Source organism: Vipera berus, assembly GCF_964194415.1.
Source record: "Vipera berus genome assembly, chromosome: 2".
Taxonomy (NCBI): domain Eukaryota; kingdom Metazoa; phylum Chordata; class Lepidosauria; order Squamata; family Viperidae; genus Vipera; species Vipera berus.
In genome coordinates, this window is record NC_138203.1 from 165324019 (window position 1) to 165343182 (window position 19164).

Consider the following 19164-nt stretch of genomic DNA (forward strand, 5'->3'; position numbering starts at 1 on the left):
GAGGCTAGAGAATCACTTGTCTGAAAAGGTATAGGTTCTCCTCCTTGAGCAGAGGGTTGGACTAGAAGACCTCCAAGGTCCCCTCCAGATTCTATTCTATTCTATTCTGAACACCATCTTAGGAACCTTGGACCACAGATTGCCTTGAAGTTGACTTTGCTGCAGGATATACAGTGTTCGGATTGTTAATGCCAAGGGTGATGCAGTAGGGGCTAGGAGAACTATAGCCGGTAGATCTGAAGAACAGCAGCCAAAGAAAGGCTGATGTATACAGTACAACTATGTAAACTATGGGGAGCCAACTTTGCAAGAGGGCAGCTTATATACACAAGAAAGATTACATTTCAGGAAGAGGCTTTAAGTTCAATAGTTTAGTGAAACAACAATGGAATGCAAACTAAAGCTGAGTTTTTAATTTCTTGCTCCATAGCATACACATTTTATGGTACCACAAATACATTTATTATGGCATAAATATTTTGGGGTTACAAATCACCTAACAAATGAAGAATTACCTTCAACAGAAAGGAAAAAAAATGAAATGATGGAAAGGAAAGGAGCAATAATGCCTATTTATTACTAGCCAATTCAGTAAAGGCAAGAACACAAGCATCCTAGGATGTATGCTATAGTTTTAAAAAAGTTAATCCTGATTAACCCCAAATTAGCAATAACATGATTTCTTTTCTGATCAATTGGAGGAAGCAAAATGAAGCCTGAAACGCCAGTGTCCCAAAGTGTCCCAAAGGCCTAACCAGGGGTAGGCAAGCTTGGCTCTTTTATGACTCGTGGACGTCAACTCCCAGAATTCCTAATACCAACAAAGTGAAATAAAAACTGCACAATTTATGTAAATGTTAATTTCATAAAGCAGTAATTCCATGATCTCAAGAGTGTTCCCTATATGAAGTTGGTATATGACAGCACGTGGAATTGTGTGAAAGACTGTGCCAACCCCGGAAAATCGTTTATTTAATTTCCACACCGCCCATTTCGCCCGAGTGGGAGGTTTACAACCACGGATGAACTGGTGCGATTGAGCCTTTCCTTTAGTTCTTTTTTTTTTGGGGGGGGGAAATCTATGCAATCACTAAAAGTAGACACCGGCTTAATCTATATCCAATAACGTCATAAAATAGTCTTAGGCGGCCGTCTTACAAATGTGCATGAGCAAAATGAGTTTCGCGGCTCGGTCAAAACGTTTTCGGAGTTGCCTTCTTAGACTTTAATGACAATAAATCCCGGAAGTGCGACTCTCTCCGCGAAAGAGAAGCCCGGGCGGGAACCAATATAAGCCCGGGCAACATCTGGCCCCTCCTGCAGCTGGGCATCTTTGGCCTCACAGTTGCTCTTTTAAAGCATTCCCTCCTCCGTCGCTCTCGGCATTGCCCGTTTAAGGCCGCCTCGGTTCTCGGTCGGATGTGAAGCGGAGGCTGGGCTGCCGGATCCCAAAGGCGGAGGGGAGGGATCAGCGAACGCACGTATCGCCGGCAGGATGGCGGAGAAACGCGTGTCCCGCTGGTACTTCGGGGGTCTGGCCTCTTGCGGGGCTGCGTGCTGCACGCACCCTCTGGATTTACTCAAGGTGCGTCCGGGGAGGGAGGGCAGTCTCCTGCTCGGTCGCTTGCTCGTCTTGCAGCCGATTTCCGGGGAAAGCCTCTTTGCAGCAGTCTGCGGTAGTGCTAATAACTAGATCCTCCCAGCAGCTACTTCCTTGATCAGTTCAGGGTCCTGGTAAGAGCCGCTACCTGAGGCCGTGCGCCTTGTGTGGCCAGAGGCTGATCCCCATTTGTTACTGTGGCTGCAATGGTTGCCCAGCTGCCATTTTGGCGCTTTTAGGAAGCGCTGCCTCCTTCCATTCATCTCTTTGCTGCTGAGAAACGTGGAGAAATTCCCAGTTGCTCATGCGAGAGGCAGACGACGACTGGCACCGGTGGCTGTGGTGCGATGCTGGGGCTCCCTCTTCTTGACTATATAAGCCCTCTTCCAGAAAGGCTTTGCCAAGGAGCTTTATTTATTTATTTATTTTAATCCCATTTATATCTCGCCCTTCTCCGAAGACTCAGGGTGCCTTACAATTTAAGCACAAACCAATGTGCTTAGCAATAGCCTTCATTCTATGTATATGCCTGCTTATTAGGGCTTTCGGCCCCCGCCAAGCGGCATTTTTACAAAGTCAGCTTATTGCCCCCAACAATCTGGGTCCTTGAAAGTGGCTTCAAGTTGTCGCAATGCTGAGGTCGAGCACTGAGGCAAAGAGATGTGTTCCTCCTGTCTTTAACATTTGTGTAGCTTTTCTACTTCCCACAGTGCCTTAGAGGTGGAGAAATTGGGCAATGCCTTCTTGCTTCAACTGCCTGAGAGTTGTTGGACTACTAGGTCACTGACTGAGGACTTCTGAAAGAATAGTTCAATTTTTCTCATCTAATTAATGTACCAAAACGTTTCTTAACAAAGCAACAGATCCTGGTAAACTACAGGTAGTCCTCAAGTTATGATCTCAACTGAGCCCAAAATTTCTGTTGCTAAGTGAGACATTTGTAAAGCGAGTTTGCCCTATTTTGCAACCTTTCTTGCCACTATTGTTAAAGTGAATCACTGCAGTTAAATTAGTAACATGGTGGTTAAGTGAATCTGGCTTCCCCATTGACTTTGGTTGTCAGAAAGTCACAAGGGGATCACATGATCCCTCGACACTGCAATTTTTCATAAATATGAGTCAGTTGCCAAGTGTTTGAATTTTGATCATGTGACCCACAGGGATGCTGCAACAGTTGTATGAAAAATGGTCTTAAGTAACTTTTTTCGCTGCCTTTGTAATTTTAAACAGTCATTAAAAGTACTGTATTTTTTTAGCTTGAAACTTTATTACCTGATAGTGAGAGCCTTCCTGTCTTTGCATACAGGCCTCAGTTCTTAGTGGATATACCAGAACTGCACATGCAGCATTTCCCTTTGAAATACAGGTAGTCCTCAATTTACAACAGTTCGCTCAGTGACTGTTCAAAGTTATAATGGCATTGGGGCAAAACTCTCAAATGTCTCACTTAACAGAAATTTTGGGCTCAATTGTGGTCATAAGTCGAGGACTACCTGTAAGAGGATATGGTTGAGAAACATGTATTTTGCATGGGGGGGGGAGTTCTTTGAATTGCAGATTTACAAATAATGTTTTTAAGAATTGGTGTTTAAGCCATCTGAAGAGTAACAAATTGCTGTGCTTCAGGCTGTTTATATGATAAAATTTTATCTTTAGCAGATGAGGTGAATTTCTGAGCATGATAGTTTCCAGCCCTGTCCAAAACATTCTGCACTCCTATTCTTTACCATGGAATTCTACATGGCATTCTAAAAATGGTTGTTCTTAAGGCTGCCTGTTGCTGGGTTTTTTGGCCATGCTTGCCAGAAATTCAGATAGTTGTAGCCCCAAAGCCTATGGAGGGCAATAGGATGCAGAAGACTGAGTGAACAACAGTGGTATCCGTAAGCAGAACATTGACCCTGCTTGTAGTAGCTCTGGTATATCCTTGGGACACTTATGAAGGTCAACCCATAGAAAAGAATAGAGGCGACATAAATTGGTCAGGTTGTTCAATCTGTTCAAGGCAGTTGGCTTTGGAACAAGTGCTTTGAGGGCTTTGCGATTTCCATATCCAGCCTCCGGAGCATTTCCAGATCAAACCTGTTCTATAATCTCACTCATGCCTTCCTCTTCTCAAACATTTGGCACACTTAAATGTGGTCTATGTGGAGGAAAATTCCACTTGCTTGTCATTGCCTGGCTGTTGGCCCCTTCAAGTCAGCACAAAGGTGCTAACTCCTGCAGAATTTTTCCTCCTGCTACATGGATCCTTCTGTATTCCTGACTGCTTGAGGAGCAAATTCCAATTTCATGCTCTAAAATAACCTTTGAACTATCATTGGAAATTTGGTACAATGCCCATCTTAGCCTTAACTAACTTTTCATTGCCCTCTCCTGACAGCGGATACTTCTGTAGCTTCATCTAATATGTATTCTCATCACAGGCCTCTTCAAGTCATTGATTAGTTAAAGTGGATGTTCTAGAGATCAGGGATAGGCAACCTTGTCTCTTTTATGACTCGTGGACTTCAACTCCCAGAATTCCTGAGCCAGCTCAGGAATTCTGGGAGCTGAAGTCCACGAGTCATAAAAGAGACAAGGTTGCCTACCCCTGTTCTAGATAGTACCCCCAACTGATGAACCACATTGCTAGAAGTCTCGGGGTATTGCATCCTAATGCCTCTTCCCAACTACTCATTAGGCTTTCTGCCCTTAGGACTTTTCTCATACTGCGTGGAATGGAAGAACATTTGTGCTGCTAGACTGAGAATGTGTTTCCTCCTGGCATCTCATACAGTACATACCATCTATTCTCCTCCTTGTCTCATTCGCTCTCCTCCTACAGGAGGAAGAATAATCAACAGACCAAACAGCCTTGCTATGTTGTTTGATTAACTTTGGGGGCCTTTCACCTAGAACTTGTGTGGTTGTATTATTAACCTGAACTGCTCTATAGCAACACAAAATGGAGCAACAGTTAAGTTGGATTTCAAGCTGCAGAACTGGATAGCTTAACAAACTCTCAATGTTGCAGAGTCCTGTGCAAACCTTGGGGTCCTTTGCACTGGCTAAAACATCCAAACTTAACGGTGCTAATTACAAATGCAGTGAGGAATGCAGGACAGAGCTCTGTCAAAAGAAGGAAAAGAAGAAGGGTGAATTTGGAGTAGCTGTAACTGGTGCTTGGTGCTTCTGGATAGATCATGCATGTGTCCAACCCGCGGGCTTCATGCAGTCCTGGACAGCTAGTAATACGGTCCCCCAAGATTGTAAACTTTTAACATTATGTGATTTATATACATTAACTATATTATATATTTTACATGTGGCCCGAGACAATCCCTCCTCACTCAATGCTGTCTAGACAACCCAAAAGGTTGGACACCCAAGATAGGTGTTTCCATTTGAGCAGTTAACAAATCCTGTTAGAGAGGAAGGATTTTATTTTAGAGGAAGGTAACTAAAAGCCAACCAGCCTGGAAGAAAGAAAGGAATCCAAGTGTTTTTATCTAGATCAAAGGTATTACTTCATATGTAAAACTGGAAAGATCAGACATAGCTACTGGGAATCTTTTCTCTTTAGGCCCAAGGCAAAATGTCCTCTTTAAGCACGAGCGAGTGGAATCCAGCCCTGGTTATCCTTTAAAGATTCAAAGCGAATGTTAATATAAGCTTGTGGGATCTTGTGATAGAGCAGGGGTGTCAAACTGCCAGCCAGAAGCCGCACCCACTCCATTGCCGGCAATGGCAAAACCATCCCGATACGTTGCGCAGCGTCACGTGACATCGCGAGTTTGACATGTCTGCGATAGAGGCAATCTTATGGGTTTTTTGCTTCCAGAGTGTTTCATTGTCTCCTCATTTGGCCTGGGATGCCCTTAGCAAATGATATCCAGAAAACGTCAACCTAACCTCTCTACCACTTCTGCTTAGGTTCATCTGCAAACTCAGCAGGAAGTGAAGCTGCGCATGACAGGAATGGCTCTACGTGTGATTCACAATGATGGTTTTCTAGCTCTCTACAATGGACTCAGTGCCTCGCTTTGCCGACAAGTGAGTGTTTGGCTGCGGCTAAGATGGCTTACTTCATCACCTGCCATCCTGCTCCTTGTGTCCTGTGCCAGCTTCTTGCTTTCATCATTGGCAAGGACAATTTAGCACTTCAGCATTCTAAAAATACACCTTGAGCATTCCAATGACATTCAAGTTCCCAACCAACCGCTTATGAATTTTATGCACTCTCTGAAACTGTTGAATTGTAACAAAATACCTGTAAAATACTAATGATGGAAGATAGAACAGTGTTTGGTACCCACAGCCATGTTGATAGATCAGGCAGACTCTAGTTATGGAAATTTCTGAAATAAACCTGAGTTTCTCAGAGTTTAGAAGAATTGGGTAATGTGTGCAGATGAGAATAAACTTAGAGCTGCAACAATTAATTATTTCCACTTCGTAATATCTTGACAGTGACATTTTTTTCCTTCTGCACTTTAACATCTTTGTTGCTTTTTTCACATACTTCATAAACATCCTGCAGAAGATGACTCTTCAGCCTAAATCGGTTGTTCTGTATTATGCCAGTTGTAATGCTGGTGTTTGCGATTTTCCTCATTAAGCAGGATCTGAAGAAAAAAGAGAGGTTCACTTGCAGTCATGGTTGCCATATGTTTTTTACAAGCACAAGAGCAAGCAAATTTAGCCAGGGCAACCTTTTTAGCGATTATAATAAAAAACAGCAGGCAAAACTTTGACAGTGTTTTCTCATCTTTTGGTGGGGTGTAACTTGCAGGAGGTTGGGGCGCAGAAATCGAACAGGCATGTCACGCTTAATAAACTTAATTTGTTTATTGCCAAACATTTCTGCCCAATTTGGGCACTGCAGTTAGGAGGAATCAGCACAGGTAGAGGAGGAGGGGGAAGAGATTACATGTGACTTGTGAGCAATGGATATTTGTGATTCTGATGAGCAGTTGCCACATCCTCTTGTGACTCTTTCTGCTTCTTCAGATGACGTATTCTCTCACCCGCTTTGCCATCTATGAGACAGTGCGAGACAGCTTGAGCCAGGGTGCCCAGGGTCCATTGCCCTTCTACCAGAAGGTGCTGCTGGGTGCAGTAGGAGGTGAGCTGGGGTTTGGCAAGTACAGAAGGATGGGTGAGGTCAGATCAGGCTGGGTGGTCATTTTTCATCTCCTATCCTCTGCTTGCAGGATTTACGGGTGGATTCGTGGGGACCCCGGCTGACATGGTGAATGTCAGGTCAGTTTTTCCTTCTTCTCCCCAGAACCCAGTGGATTAATCCTTAGGAGGATCCTAAATTAGTTGGGGGTAGAGAAGGATTTTATTTTGTCAAGAGTAAGTCTACAATTTGGTGAAATCTGTACTCTTGGGACATTCGGGTGTCTCTACTTAAGGTTTTTTGGAGCAAACAAAACTACCTGGTGGAGTGCTTAAAGAGAGATGTATTTTTATCTTTCCGAGTCTCAATACTGCTGTCATGTTCTTTTCCAGAATGCAGAATGACATTAAGCAGCCGGCACACCTGCGACGCAAGTAAGTATCGGGGCTGTAGTCAGATGCAGAAAATGAACAAAAATGGGAAGGCAATGAATATGCATGACCACAGAGGGACAAAATTAATCTTCAGATATCCATTCTCTCAGGTATAAGATCTCTTTTAAATTGGTGGCAATCTCACCACAGATGCCTAAGTCCCATCTGCCGGAGTCCTCAGACAGAAAATGGGATTAAAGTCTCTGATAGTAGCAAGCTGGGGTAGTGAGTGCCTGTCTGAATATTGATAAATATTGATAAAAGCTGTTGATTATCTCTTCCTGCTTTCCAGCTACTCCCATGCCCTGGATGGCCTGTATCGAGTGTTTCGTGAAGGTAAGAATGTAGTCAGTGTACAGCCGAAATATATTGTGGCTCTAGGAGACCCTTGCTGAATTAAGCTTCCTTGAAGAGGAAAAGAATCCACTGAGCAGAACATACTATAGTAGAACTCCAGGGAGAGCTACATTATGACTTTTATGGGTCCTAGGCTTCATGAGCCTCTTCCTCTACAACAGGGGTGAGGAACTATGGCCCTTTTATGACTTGTGGACTTCAACTCCCAGAATTCCTCAGCCAGCCATGCTGACTCAGGAATTCTGGGAGTTGAAGTCCACAAAATCATAAAGGGGCCGTAGTTCCCCACTTCGGCTCTAGAAAAATAATATAGTCCTCATTTTGATAATTGGGACCAGCAACTCTGTTGCTAAGTGATGTCATCAAAGCATGACGTCATGTGACGACATCAAGTTACGACGGCAGTTGCAGCAGTTCCGTTTGCCATTGTTAAGGGAATCTTGCACGATTGTTAAGCATGTTGCCATATGATTGCCGTCTGAGTCTTCCTGCCAGTTTTCCCACTAACTTTGCTTATCGGAAGCCAGCAGTGAAGGTCACCTGACCACAGGACACTGCGACTGTTGTAATTGCAGACTGGTTGCCAAGTGTCTGAATCATGATCATGTGACTGTGGGGATGCTGGGATGGCCACAACTATGAGGAATGGTTGTAAGTATCCTTGTTCAACTCCATCCTAGCTTCAAATGGTTGCTGAACAAGGGGTCGTTAAGCTAGGACTATACATTTCATGTGATTTTTTTCAATATTTTCTGGTATACTTTTATACGTTCTTATGATTTAATTAATGTAACAGATTTATAGGAAGATTGAATTTTCTTGGTAGCATTTAATTTATGATTAAGCTTTTAATTTGCATTGTATGTATATTTTGCATTTATGTATTTGTATAATACAAGGCATGACATTTCTACTTCACTTTTATTCTCTCTGCATTAAAAAGAATTTAAAAATTTTTTTCATGAGTCCTAGGCACTGTGCCTCTTGTGCCTAATGGGTAAGTGGGTCCATTGACTACAATTTTCAGTAATCCAGCCAATGGAGGTGGGTGCAGCAGCTTAGCATGCGGTTGTTGTGGTTGCCCCATCCTGGTGGTCTTATACCTTCTCTCTTTTCAATTGGAGATTGATCCTTAGGAACCAGCGATGCTTCTAGTTACAGGTAGTCCGCGACTTATGACCACAATGGAGTCCAAAATTTCTGCTGCTAAGGCAGGCAGTTGCTCATTGAGTTTCGCCCCATTTTACGACCTATTTTGCCATAGTTGTTGAGTGAATCACTACAGTTGTTAAGTGAATTGTATGGTCATTAAGCAAATCTGGCTCCCCTCCCCCTTGACCTTGCTTGTTGGAAGCCATCTGGGAAGGTTACAAATGGTGATCCTATGACCCCGGGACAGTGCAACCATCAAAAATACATGCCAGTTGCTAAACACCTGGATTTTGATCACGTGACCATGGGGATGCTACAATGGTTATAAGTGTGAGTGATTTTTTTCCAGTGCCGTTGTAACTTCAGATAGTAACTGAACGAAGGGTTATAAGTCAAGGACTAACTGTACAGGCGGAAGGCACCATCAACTATTCTTGAGGCAGAGGCTTTTGAAGCAGGGCCTTGGCCTCTTCCTTGCATATGTTTATGTGCCCAGGCACAGAAGGTAAAAATCAAAGCCCTTCGTAAGATCCAGATTGTGATTCTTAAGAACTGAACAATATTTCTCCAAACACCTTCCGGATGATTGATTTGAATTGTCTGATTTATAGCCTGCATAGTCCCAAATGGCAGCTGGTGTCCCATCCAAAACTCACTTTGAGGCCAGAAGAGAGAGTAGCTTGTTTTGCTCAAGGATGTTAGCTCTCAGTTGGCGTGCAATGAACGGGAAATTTATGTGGGTTATTTTTGAAATTGAACTTCTGGCAGAGCATATAAAATGCTCTTTTATTAGCCAAACCATCTTCACTATGGTTAGATTTCTCCCACAGGCAACTAATTGGATTTTCTCTTGCAACAGATGTACTCATTCGCCTCTTTCACTTATGGCTACATTCATTGAGGCATCTTTCTATTCAAACAAAGCTGTTTAATCTTTTTATAACCATTACATCCAGTCTTGAATGAATATTGCTGACTGGTTTATTCTGCTTTCAAAGTGTTTTCATAAACAAAAATATATTCTGCCATTCCCTTATCTCGGAAGTAATGGAAGGTGTCTTATTCTTGAGGAATGCCTTGTGGGGAGGGAGAGTTGCAGCTGCTCAGGATAAGCGGAAAACACAGTTAAAATGGAAATCCCTATTCTGTAAATTCCAGGGTTTTGTCTTTGCAGAGGGTGTGAAGAAGTTGTTCTCAGGAGGAACAATGGCATCGAGCAGAGGAGCCTTGGTTACCATTGGACAGGTAAGAATCCAGAGTCAGCGTTGCCTGTGAGCCACTTCTAACTATAGGTAAGAGTGTCCATCTAGGCCAGGGGTAGGCAACCTTGGCTCTTTTATGACTCGTGGACTTCAATTCCCAGAATTCCTGAGCCAGCCAGGAATTCTGGGAATTGAAGTCCACGAGTCATAAAAGAGCCAAGGTTGCCTACCCCTGATATAGGCCAAAGAATGTACAGGTAATCTTCAACTTACAATAGTTCATTTAGTGACCATTCAAAGTTACAACAGCACTGAAAAAAACCTGACATTACATTTTTCACAGTTATGACTTTTGCAGCATCCCCATGGTCACATGATCAAAATTCAGATGCTTGGCAATTGGTTCTTATTTATGACCGTTGCAGTGTCCCAGGGCTAGGTGATCCCCTTTTGAGACCTTCTGACCAGCCAAGTCAGTTGGGAAGCCAGATTCACTTAACAACCATGTTGCTAACTTAAGAACTGCAGTGACAAGAAAGGTCATCAAATGGAGCAAACTCATTTAACAACCGTCTTGCTTAACCACAGAAATTTGGGGCTCGATTGTGGTTGTAAGTTGAGGACTACCCGTAGATACACGTGCACACATTCATAAAAATGAAGGGTGTGCAAAATTCAGGGACCTGGAACAGAATATTTGAGAAAACTCCAGAACAGGGGAAAGATCCAGTTTGGTCTACTGGTTAAGGCACCAGGCTAGAAACAGGAAACTGTGAGTTCTAGTTCCACCTTACGCATCAATCCCAGTTGGGTGACCTTGGGCCAATCCCACACTCTCGGCCCAAGGGTGGTGGTTGTGGGGAAAATAGGAGGAGGCAGGAATATTAGATATGCTTACCAGCTTGAATTACTTATGAAAAATAATAAAGGTGGGACAAATATTGGTGGTTTCCAGAAATAAATTTCCTGATTCAGGATACCCTCAATATAACATTAGGTCTGGGGCACTTTGAACATGGGATTGATTCAGAAAACTATGAAGTTGCCTTTGGAATAGCTCAGTTGAATATTCCACTGCTCGTTTCCAGACCGAGCTTAGTGAATGTACCTCTGCTCATTCATGTGTGCCTTACGAACCTTTTGTCTCTTTCCTGCAACAATCCTGGCTACATTAAGATCACAGTGGGGGAAGGATGAAAGTTCTCCCATCAACTTTCTTGATGTAACTGCTGTAGTTGGGGTTAAAAGTAAAAGCCCTCCACCCTCAGCATTTGCCTGCCCCCCCCCCACCTAACCATGGTTACAGCAGGAGCTAGAGTGTGACTGGAATACACATTAGAAGAGAAGTTACTCATGTTTTTAAAAGTATATTTCTGTAAAGCCCACTATCCATAGAAGCTTCTGAGTGTGTGTATGTGCCAGTTGTGCCCGTTCTAGATCAGGGCACTACTCATGGTCACTCATGCCGTGGTCACATCTTGGTTAGACTACTGCAATACACTCTACATGGGACTGCCCTTGAATAGTATCTGGAAACTTCAGCTGGTGCAGTGATGCAGTGATGGGAGCAGTTATGTGTGTCTCTAGTACAGACATGTCAAACACAAGGCCCGGGGGCCGGATCCGGCCCGCAAAGTGGTTTCATGTGGCCCCCGAAGCCATCCTAGAAACAGTGAGGAAATGGCCCCCACTGCCTTGGCCCTGGCCCAGAGACCCTCCTTCTGCCAGAGACCCTCAGATCTGTCCCACTCCTGCCCAGGATTCCATAGGCACCCTTCATGTGAACATTGTAGAGTTGGCCATGCCCACCCAGTAGGCCATATACACTCTAGCCACGCCCACCCTGGCCATACCCACCCGGCCCCTTGAGGGCAACCGCTATGCTGATGTGGCCCTCAATGAAATTGAGTTTGACACCCCTGCTCTAGTAGAACATACCACTCCTCTGCTTCATGTGCTGCATATATACCAGTGTGTTCCCAGGTGCTGGTGTGGACTTTAAAAGTCTTTCATGGCATTGGGATCAGGTTATTTGAGAATCACTTCTTCCCAATTTCATCTCCCCATCTAATCAGATCCAGCAGAGAGGGTATGTTATAATTCCTCTGCCTAGGGAGCTAGATTTGGTGGGCCCTGGATGATGACCCTTTTTTATCAGTAGCCTGGAATAGCCAACCCTTTTTATTTATATACAGTCCTAATACTTAAGCCCTCAAAACAAAAAACAACAGAATACTTTTCCAACAAATAATTGGTGCAAACAGGAAAACAGAGCAGGAGTTAAACAAGAAATTCACCAATAAAACAAACAGACCATGATTCCCTTGAAGTTCTACAAACAGTTGCCTTCAGCAACCAGCACCGCCCACACCATCCCCTTTTATTAAGCAGCCCCAAGGCGTGGCTTCTCAATACCTTCTCCTCCTTTCGCTGAGTTGCCACACAGTCTTCCTCTGACCTGCTCTAGTTAACTGCCTTCTATTACGAGTGTCGATAATGGCGTCCATCTGTGAGTCCTCAGAATCCAACTCACACAGGTGAGCCTCAACCAGAACACGATTGGAAGGGCCAGGCCCTTCCTCTGACTGTGAGTTTTGTAATGCAACAGAGCCTTCCTCTGACTCCGATGGCTCTCCAAACCCCTCCTCCTCCTCTTCAGATCTCTCGGACTCAGCTGTCGGGAGCACAGGCTGGCACAGAATCACAACACTATGGTCCCCACCTATGCAATCTTCTCTCCCCTAATGTGACCACTATTGAGTCTTCTTGAGGTCCCTCAAAACCTGGTTATGCAAGCAGCCCTGGGTACTCTAAAGCATGGGTCCCCAACCTCTGGTCTGTGGACCGGTACCGGGCGGCGACATGCCAGCAACCGGTCCACACAAACAAGCAAAACCCCATCTGCAGGATGCAGGCAGCATACAAAACCACACACTCTCTGGTCCACAGGAAAACCTTTCTCCACGTAACCAGTCCATGGTGCCCCAAAGGTTAGGGACCTCTGCTCTAAGAGATGGGAGAACTACTGAGATGGCTCCACTTTTTTAAACAACCCTTCATCTACTATTCTTCGTATTAGTTTTTATACTTTTTAATGTATTTAGTTTTTAGCTCTGTTGTACACCGCCCAGAGTCACTTGTTTGTGATATGGGTGGCTATATAATTTTGTTTAATTAATTAATAAAACAAATAATATTTGTGTTCTCCTTGTGGGCTTTTAATTTGCAGCTGGTCAGCCATTATGGAAATTCTGGACCCACTTTCGATTAAGCAAAGCTCTTTCTTAGGTTCTTATATCGTGTAGAAATTCTGATCATTCCTAAATCTTTTTGATTTTAAAAGGTGAGACAATGGTATTCCATGGTGGCCAGAAATGTGTAGCCATGTGACTTCAGCTTTCCTACTTAGGATATTTAAAGTATTTTAAGCTTCTTTCTTCTCTGCTTCTTATCCAAGAGGACAAAAGTTAACAGACTGGCTGTAATCCTTTGTATTCTGTCTGTGTTTCTGGGACTGCAAAAAAAATAATTAAAAAATAGTGGAGGCTAGAGAAGGTAACAGGAGGAGGAAGGTTATCCTTTGAGGAAGATATGTAGTACTCCTACGTATATTTCTACAAATGTTTCAAAATATTATACATAGTTAGAAAACTATTTTCCTAAGCACCAAAAGGCAAGACAAGAAATAATGTTTGGAAGCTAACCAAGGAAAGTAGCAACCTAGAACTAGGGAGATATTTCCTATCGGTGAGAGTAATCAACCAATGGAACGGCTTGCCTTCAGAAGTTGTGGGTGCTCCATCACTGGAGGCTTTCAAAAAGAAACTGGACAACCATTTGTCTGAAATGGTATAGGGTCTCCTGCTTGAACGGGGGATTGGACTAGAAGACCTCCGATATCCCTTCCAACTCTGTTATTCTATGTTCTGTGTTCCTTTTCTGTAGGGAATTCTCTCTGTATGATGGCATCACACTGGGGAAATTGATGACAAGACCACAACAGGGTTATAGGGAACGTAATCTCACAGTCCAGTCACAACTTGACCTCTTTGCTGGCTTTAGATGTTTAACAATTGCAATCTCTGGCACCTTTGTTTTTGGGTAGTCCCGGTGGGAAAAGAGAGGCTCTTCACAGATCCATCGAGGGCTCCAAACTAAAAACCCATAAACTCATAGCTCAGGTGCTTGAATGTCCTTGTTCTACTTGATCCCTTGGGGTTTAGCCGAAGTTTTGAGCCTGTCTGCCTAAGTTTCCAAATCTGCTCATTACCCTCACAAACAGCCTTATTGTTTTCCGTTTCTTTGCAGCTCGCTTGCTATGACCAGGCAAAGCAGTTGGTTCTTGGGACTGGTTTACTCGCTGACAATATTTTTACTCATTTCCTGGCCAGTTTTATTGCCGTATGTATATATCTGTGTGGGTGAAAAGTCAATTAGGGGTGTGTATTTGTGTGCCGTTATAAGAATTATTGCTGCTTAGGTTAATGTTCGAGGGTTGCTCTGCCAGTTCCTTGGAAAAGGGAGTTCAGCTTGTGTCCCAGAGCTGCCAACACTGGGAGTAGGCTGGATTGCTCCGTATAGCCATGCCTTTTCTGTGTGCCTTGCTCCTGCTTTTTAATTTTAAGAGGGAAATGTCTGCTGATTAAGAATAATCACTTTGTAAGGTTAGAGTGGTAGATAAATATCTGCACAAAGGTGGTGGCTCACCAAGGCATATAAAACACAGAAGCACTTGGCATTGCCAGTTTTTCCTCCTTATCTGATGTTTTAAAAAAATATGCAAAGCTCAAATGGCAGACTTGACCGGAGACTTTGGCTTACTTTGGATCAAAAGCTATTCTGATTTGCATAGATACAAGTTCTCCTTATTTCAATCAGCTGTTAAAGTGCACCTGGGGTATCCACATAATTTGCAAAGGTATGTTTTGTTTAACCAAGCTTTGTTAATTGAACTATTGTCTGTATTTACATTACACTCTAGCCATAGGCAAGGAATTACCAAATCCAAGTCCCATTTTTACAGGCCTTGGAGCCCCCAACCAGGATTTCTGAAAACAAGGGATTTTTTTTTGCCCTTTTAGCTAGAAAACGGGAAAATTAACAGTGTTTTAAGTATGGTCCTTCATCACCCTAAAGTGCTTGTTTGTGTCAGAATTCATAATTTACACACTACCATGACTGGACTCCCATAGATGTTCTGACGTAGCCAGAAGTGATGCCAGCTTTGAGCATTCTTGACTGGGGCAAGGTTTGATAAAGGCACAGGAAGGTCATTGAAAGGGAAGTGTAACTTCTAGGAAATGGTGTCATATACTTTATATAGGAAATGGGGTTTACAGATGACTTCAAAGACAAAAATCATTAGCTGTCAGTGTGGCTGTCCCAGCGATGAGATCAGAATATCAGGAGGCTCAAGAGCAGTATTTTTCAAACTTGGCAATTTGAAAACATGTAGACTTCAACTCCCAGAATTCCCTAGCCAGCATGTTGGCTGGGAAAATCTGGGAGTTGAAGTCCACACACCTTCAAGTTGCCAAGCGTGAAAAACCCTGCTTCAGAGGGTAACAAAGTTTCCGATTCTTCTATAATAGATCATGCAATAACTCCAGAAGCTCTAACTTGTTTGGGATGATGTGAGTTGTAATTGAACACATCTGAAGGGCGTGAAGTCAGAAAAGACTTCTTTTCCATTTTAAGCCTGTCTAGCTGAAAAACCTAGCAGTTCGAAAGCACGTAAAAATGCAAGTAGAAAAATAGGGACCACTCCGGTGGGAAGGTAACAGCGTTCCATGCGCCTTTGGCGTCTAGTCATGCCGGCCACATGACCACGGAGATGTCCTCGGACAAGTGCTGGCTCTTCGGCTTTGAAACGGAGATGAGCACCGGCCCCTAGAGTCGGAAACGACTAGCATGCATGTGCGGAGGAACCTTTACCTTTACCTAGCTGAAAAATACTGGTTGTCCTTTAGTTTCATGCAACTGGTTGGCTGTAATGGCCTGCCTACTTCTAAGTGAAAAGACTTTTCCCATTTCTAATGCGGCTGGAGAGATGTGGTGCATTGTGCATACCTTTTTGGTATAAGATAATTTGTATTCCAGCTAGAGCACAAGCCATTTCTCCTCCATGCCACATCTCAGATCAGTCTGAATCTTTTTTGTCATCCGTCTTTTTCTGAACTGCAGGGAGGATGTGCTACATTTCTGTGTCAGCCCTTGGATGTGCTAAAAACACGACTTATGAATTCCCAAGGCGAATATCGGGTGAGTGATCGGGTTGCCGTGACTGCCAGCTTTCTGATTCATTAAGAGAACAGGTGCTCACATTAAACAGTAGCGGCTAGGCACTGCTGCCTTTGGCATTACAGCCCTGTGGTTTTCGGCATTGTTCGGTTCTTGGATTTCATTAAATAGCTAGAAATGAAACCTTGTGTGAATCTGGGTGGGTTCTGAAGACAGAATCAAATCAGCATGCACTGACTTATTCCCATTTTGTTTCAGGGTGTCCTGCACTGTGCAGTGGAGACGGCCAAGCTTGGGCCATTGGCTTTTTATAAGGTAATACAGGAGAGATAGGAGCCACAGTGAGTAATCATGGCATATAGATCAAAGAGGAACATAAGAATTTGCTTAGAATTTCTGATATTCCTGTGCATTCCTGTCCTAGCAAGCGCTGGCCTCCATACAGTTTCTGTCTGATTGTTTACCTGCATCAAAACATGCAAGGTGGTCTCCATCTTTTTCTCTCCAGCGCTTAGCTACTGGTGGCAACTCTGCTTATTGATTTAGGGCTGCTACCAGTTATAGAAAGGGACGCGGTGGCTCAGTGGGTTAGGACGCTGAGCTTGTCGATCAGAAGGTTGGCAGTTTGGCGGGTCGAATCCCGAGTGCCGCGTAACAGAGTGAGTGCCTGTTACTCATCCCAGCTTCTGCCAACCTAGCAGTTCGAAAGCACGTAAAAATGCATGTAGAAAAATAGGGACCACTACGGTGGGAAGGTAACAGCGTTCCGTGCGCCTTTGGCGTCTAGTCATGCAGCCACATGACCACAGAGACGTCCTCGGACAAGCGCTGGCTCTTCGGCTTTGAAACGGAGATGAGCACCGGCCCCTAGAGTCGGAAACAACTAGCACGCATGTCCGGGGGAACCTTTACCTTTACCAGTTATAGACAAGATACAGAGGAGCAGAATATGCAATATGTAGTTTGTCTTAGCAGTGAGTCCTCATGTGTCATATGCCTTTTGATTCCTAGTCCTACCTTGCCTTCTTATGTCAATGTGTTACTGGAGAAGGTGTGACCTGCTGTATGCAGCTGAAACTCCACAGGGGACAAAAGCTGATTTTCCCCTCTTTTCCTCTTCCTAGGGCCTTGTTCCTGCCGGCATTCGCTTGGTCCCTCATACTGTGCTCACCTTTGTCTTCCTGGAGCAACTACGCAAATACTTTGGCATTAAAGTGTTGACCTAAAGGAGAAGAGACTTGTTAGAGTAAAAAAAAAGATGGGGAACAAGGACTGCAGAGTCCCAGAATGGTTGGGTGACATATTCTTTCCCTCCTTGAGGGACAGGTATCCCCTTCACTGCCAGGGCACTATCTGACATCTCTCAGAAAGTCCTTGTTTGGCATCTGCTCTTGGCCAGTTCTTCAATATGGTTTGGTACCTACTAGTGACCAGTCCCGAATGCCTCTCTTCTCTGCCCATCACCACCCAAGACCTTTTCAGTGTTGAAGGCTTGCTTATACCATGGCATTCCTCATTTAACCTCCAGCCTCTCTGTCTCCTGGCCATAATAGCCAGCATTCCAACAGACATGTCTGATTTATTTCTTACCAATGTGCTTTCCTTTTCTGCTGTCAACAAGCATGAGCCTCGTTCAGAAGCCCTGCCCCCCCCCCCTTTCATTGCTTTCTAGTCTCATGTATAGCAATACCCTCTTCCCATCTGTGTGGGGATTCCTTTCTCCCCACGCAGAAGGGTGTTGGCCGTTATGTGGGAGGGAGATGCTTCATCACAAGTTTGCCCCACTTCTAAATGTTACACTTAGGGTTCTGGCGACTGCCAGGGACAGTTGATAGCAATATCAGGCAGGCAGGGGCCTTGACATAGCAGGGTCTCCAACTATTATTCAGTAATGTGGAGAGAACAATGCTTTATTTCACTCTGTCCTGCCTGCTCCCTACCTCAGTCTTCATTTGCTCTTAGCGCTGCAGTCCAAGGAACAAGTGCTTATTTTCTGGGATTGAAAGCAACGTTGGGCAAATGACGTCCTTCCACCCACCCCAGTCCATAGCCAGTCTAATATCAATCTTCTCCTTCAATTGCCTCCTTAAACTTGTTCAGCCAAAGCCTTCTGAAACCAAAGGACCTTATACTGATGAGAGGCTGCCTTGGAAACTCCCACCTAAGAGGGAACAGGTTTCCTAAATGCATGTGGGTCTTCTCCTGTCCTGTGAATGTGCAGCGGAACTGCCCACAAATTCAAAGATGGGAAGTAAAACTGGAGAGGCCTTGTGAGGTCCTTGGAACAATAAAAAAAAAGTAGCCTAGCAGATGGGCTCCTTATATGGGCTCCTTATATGTGGTATATGGGCTTCGGTGTCAGGTCAGAAGACCATCAATTTTTTAGAGTAACTACAATATATATGTTTGTCAAGCTACTATTCTGAGCCTTTTTGGTACCACTGGAAGGAGCATCAAAGGCTGTGGAATCTTCCCAGATTCCCTTGCTTTTACTGTGATGTCATCCAGATTCTACTGTAACATTGATGTATTCTTTGTTTTTCTGTCTCGGAGCCTGTTTAATGAAACAATTTTGGGATGTCTATTGATTGTATCCTCCACCAGTGCCATTCAGGGGGAGATTACCTTGTCAATTCCAAGAATCGGAGCCAATGATCAGCACTTTAGGAATCACGAAAATAAAATGATTGTGCAAAGCAGGTGTTGTTCATTTCTGGATCATCAAACAATCCTGTATGCTGCGATGTTGCATTCCAGAATTGAACCTGCAAGCACTTCAAGAAATAATTGTATAATTGTTGCAGAGAGAAGTGGGTGGTGAAACTGAATTGGCAACATGGATTAATTTTCCACAGGAATTAGTTTTCAAAGCTGCAGAAATGTTTTGAGAAATTGTCTTTCTAAATGATTTTATTGAAATTTCATTGTAGTTATAGGAGATGGTCTGACTAGTATTACTAATTAAGAACTGGGATACGTGGCTCATCTACTGTCCGTTTTGACAAATTGACCAATCAAACAATAATTGAGAAAGACTGCACAAAGATTTGCCCAAGGAGTTAAAGCAATTATTTT

General features: G+C 43.8%; 1 protein-coding gene across 1 annotated transcript; it reads left to right on the forward strand.

Annotated features, from left to right (window-relative positions):
• Positions 1-1421: 1421 nt before the first annotated feature.
• SLC25A10 (solute carrier family 25 member 10) lies at positions 1422-18825 on the forward strand. Its single transcript, XM_081316314.1, has 11 exons — positions 1422-1585; positions 5516-5635; positions 6593-6707; positions 6796-6844; positions 7097-7138; positions 7431-7474; positions 9822-9892; positions 14158-14250; positions 16033-16110; positions 16348-16404; positions 17214-18825. The coding sequence occupies exons 1-11, from the start codon at positions 1496-1498 to the stop codon at positions 17313-17315; spliced, it is 861 nt and encodes a 286-aa protein (XP_081172440.1). The 5' UTR covers positions 1422-1495; the 3' UTR covers positions 17316-18825.
• The last annotated feature ends 339 nt before the right edge of the window (positions 18826-19164 follow it).

Excerpts from the sequence above, each read along its gene's own strand:
- SLC25A10 (XM_081316314.1), top strand. The coding sequence starts at position 1,496 with ATGGCGGAGAAACGCGTGTCCCGCTGGTACTTCGGGGGTCTGGCCTCT. Across the intron at positions 6,708-6,795 it reads GCTGCTGGGTGCAGTAGGAG|GATTTACGGGTGGATTCGTG; the intron begins GTGAGCTGGGGT and ends CTCTGCTTGCAG. Across the intron at positions 14,251-16,032 it reads TCCTGGCCAGTTTTATTGCC|GGAGGATGTGCTACATTTCT; the intron begins GTATGTATATAT and ends TCTGAACTGCAG.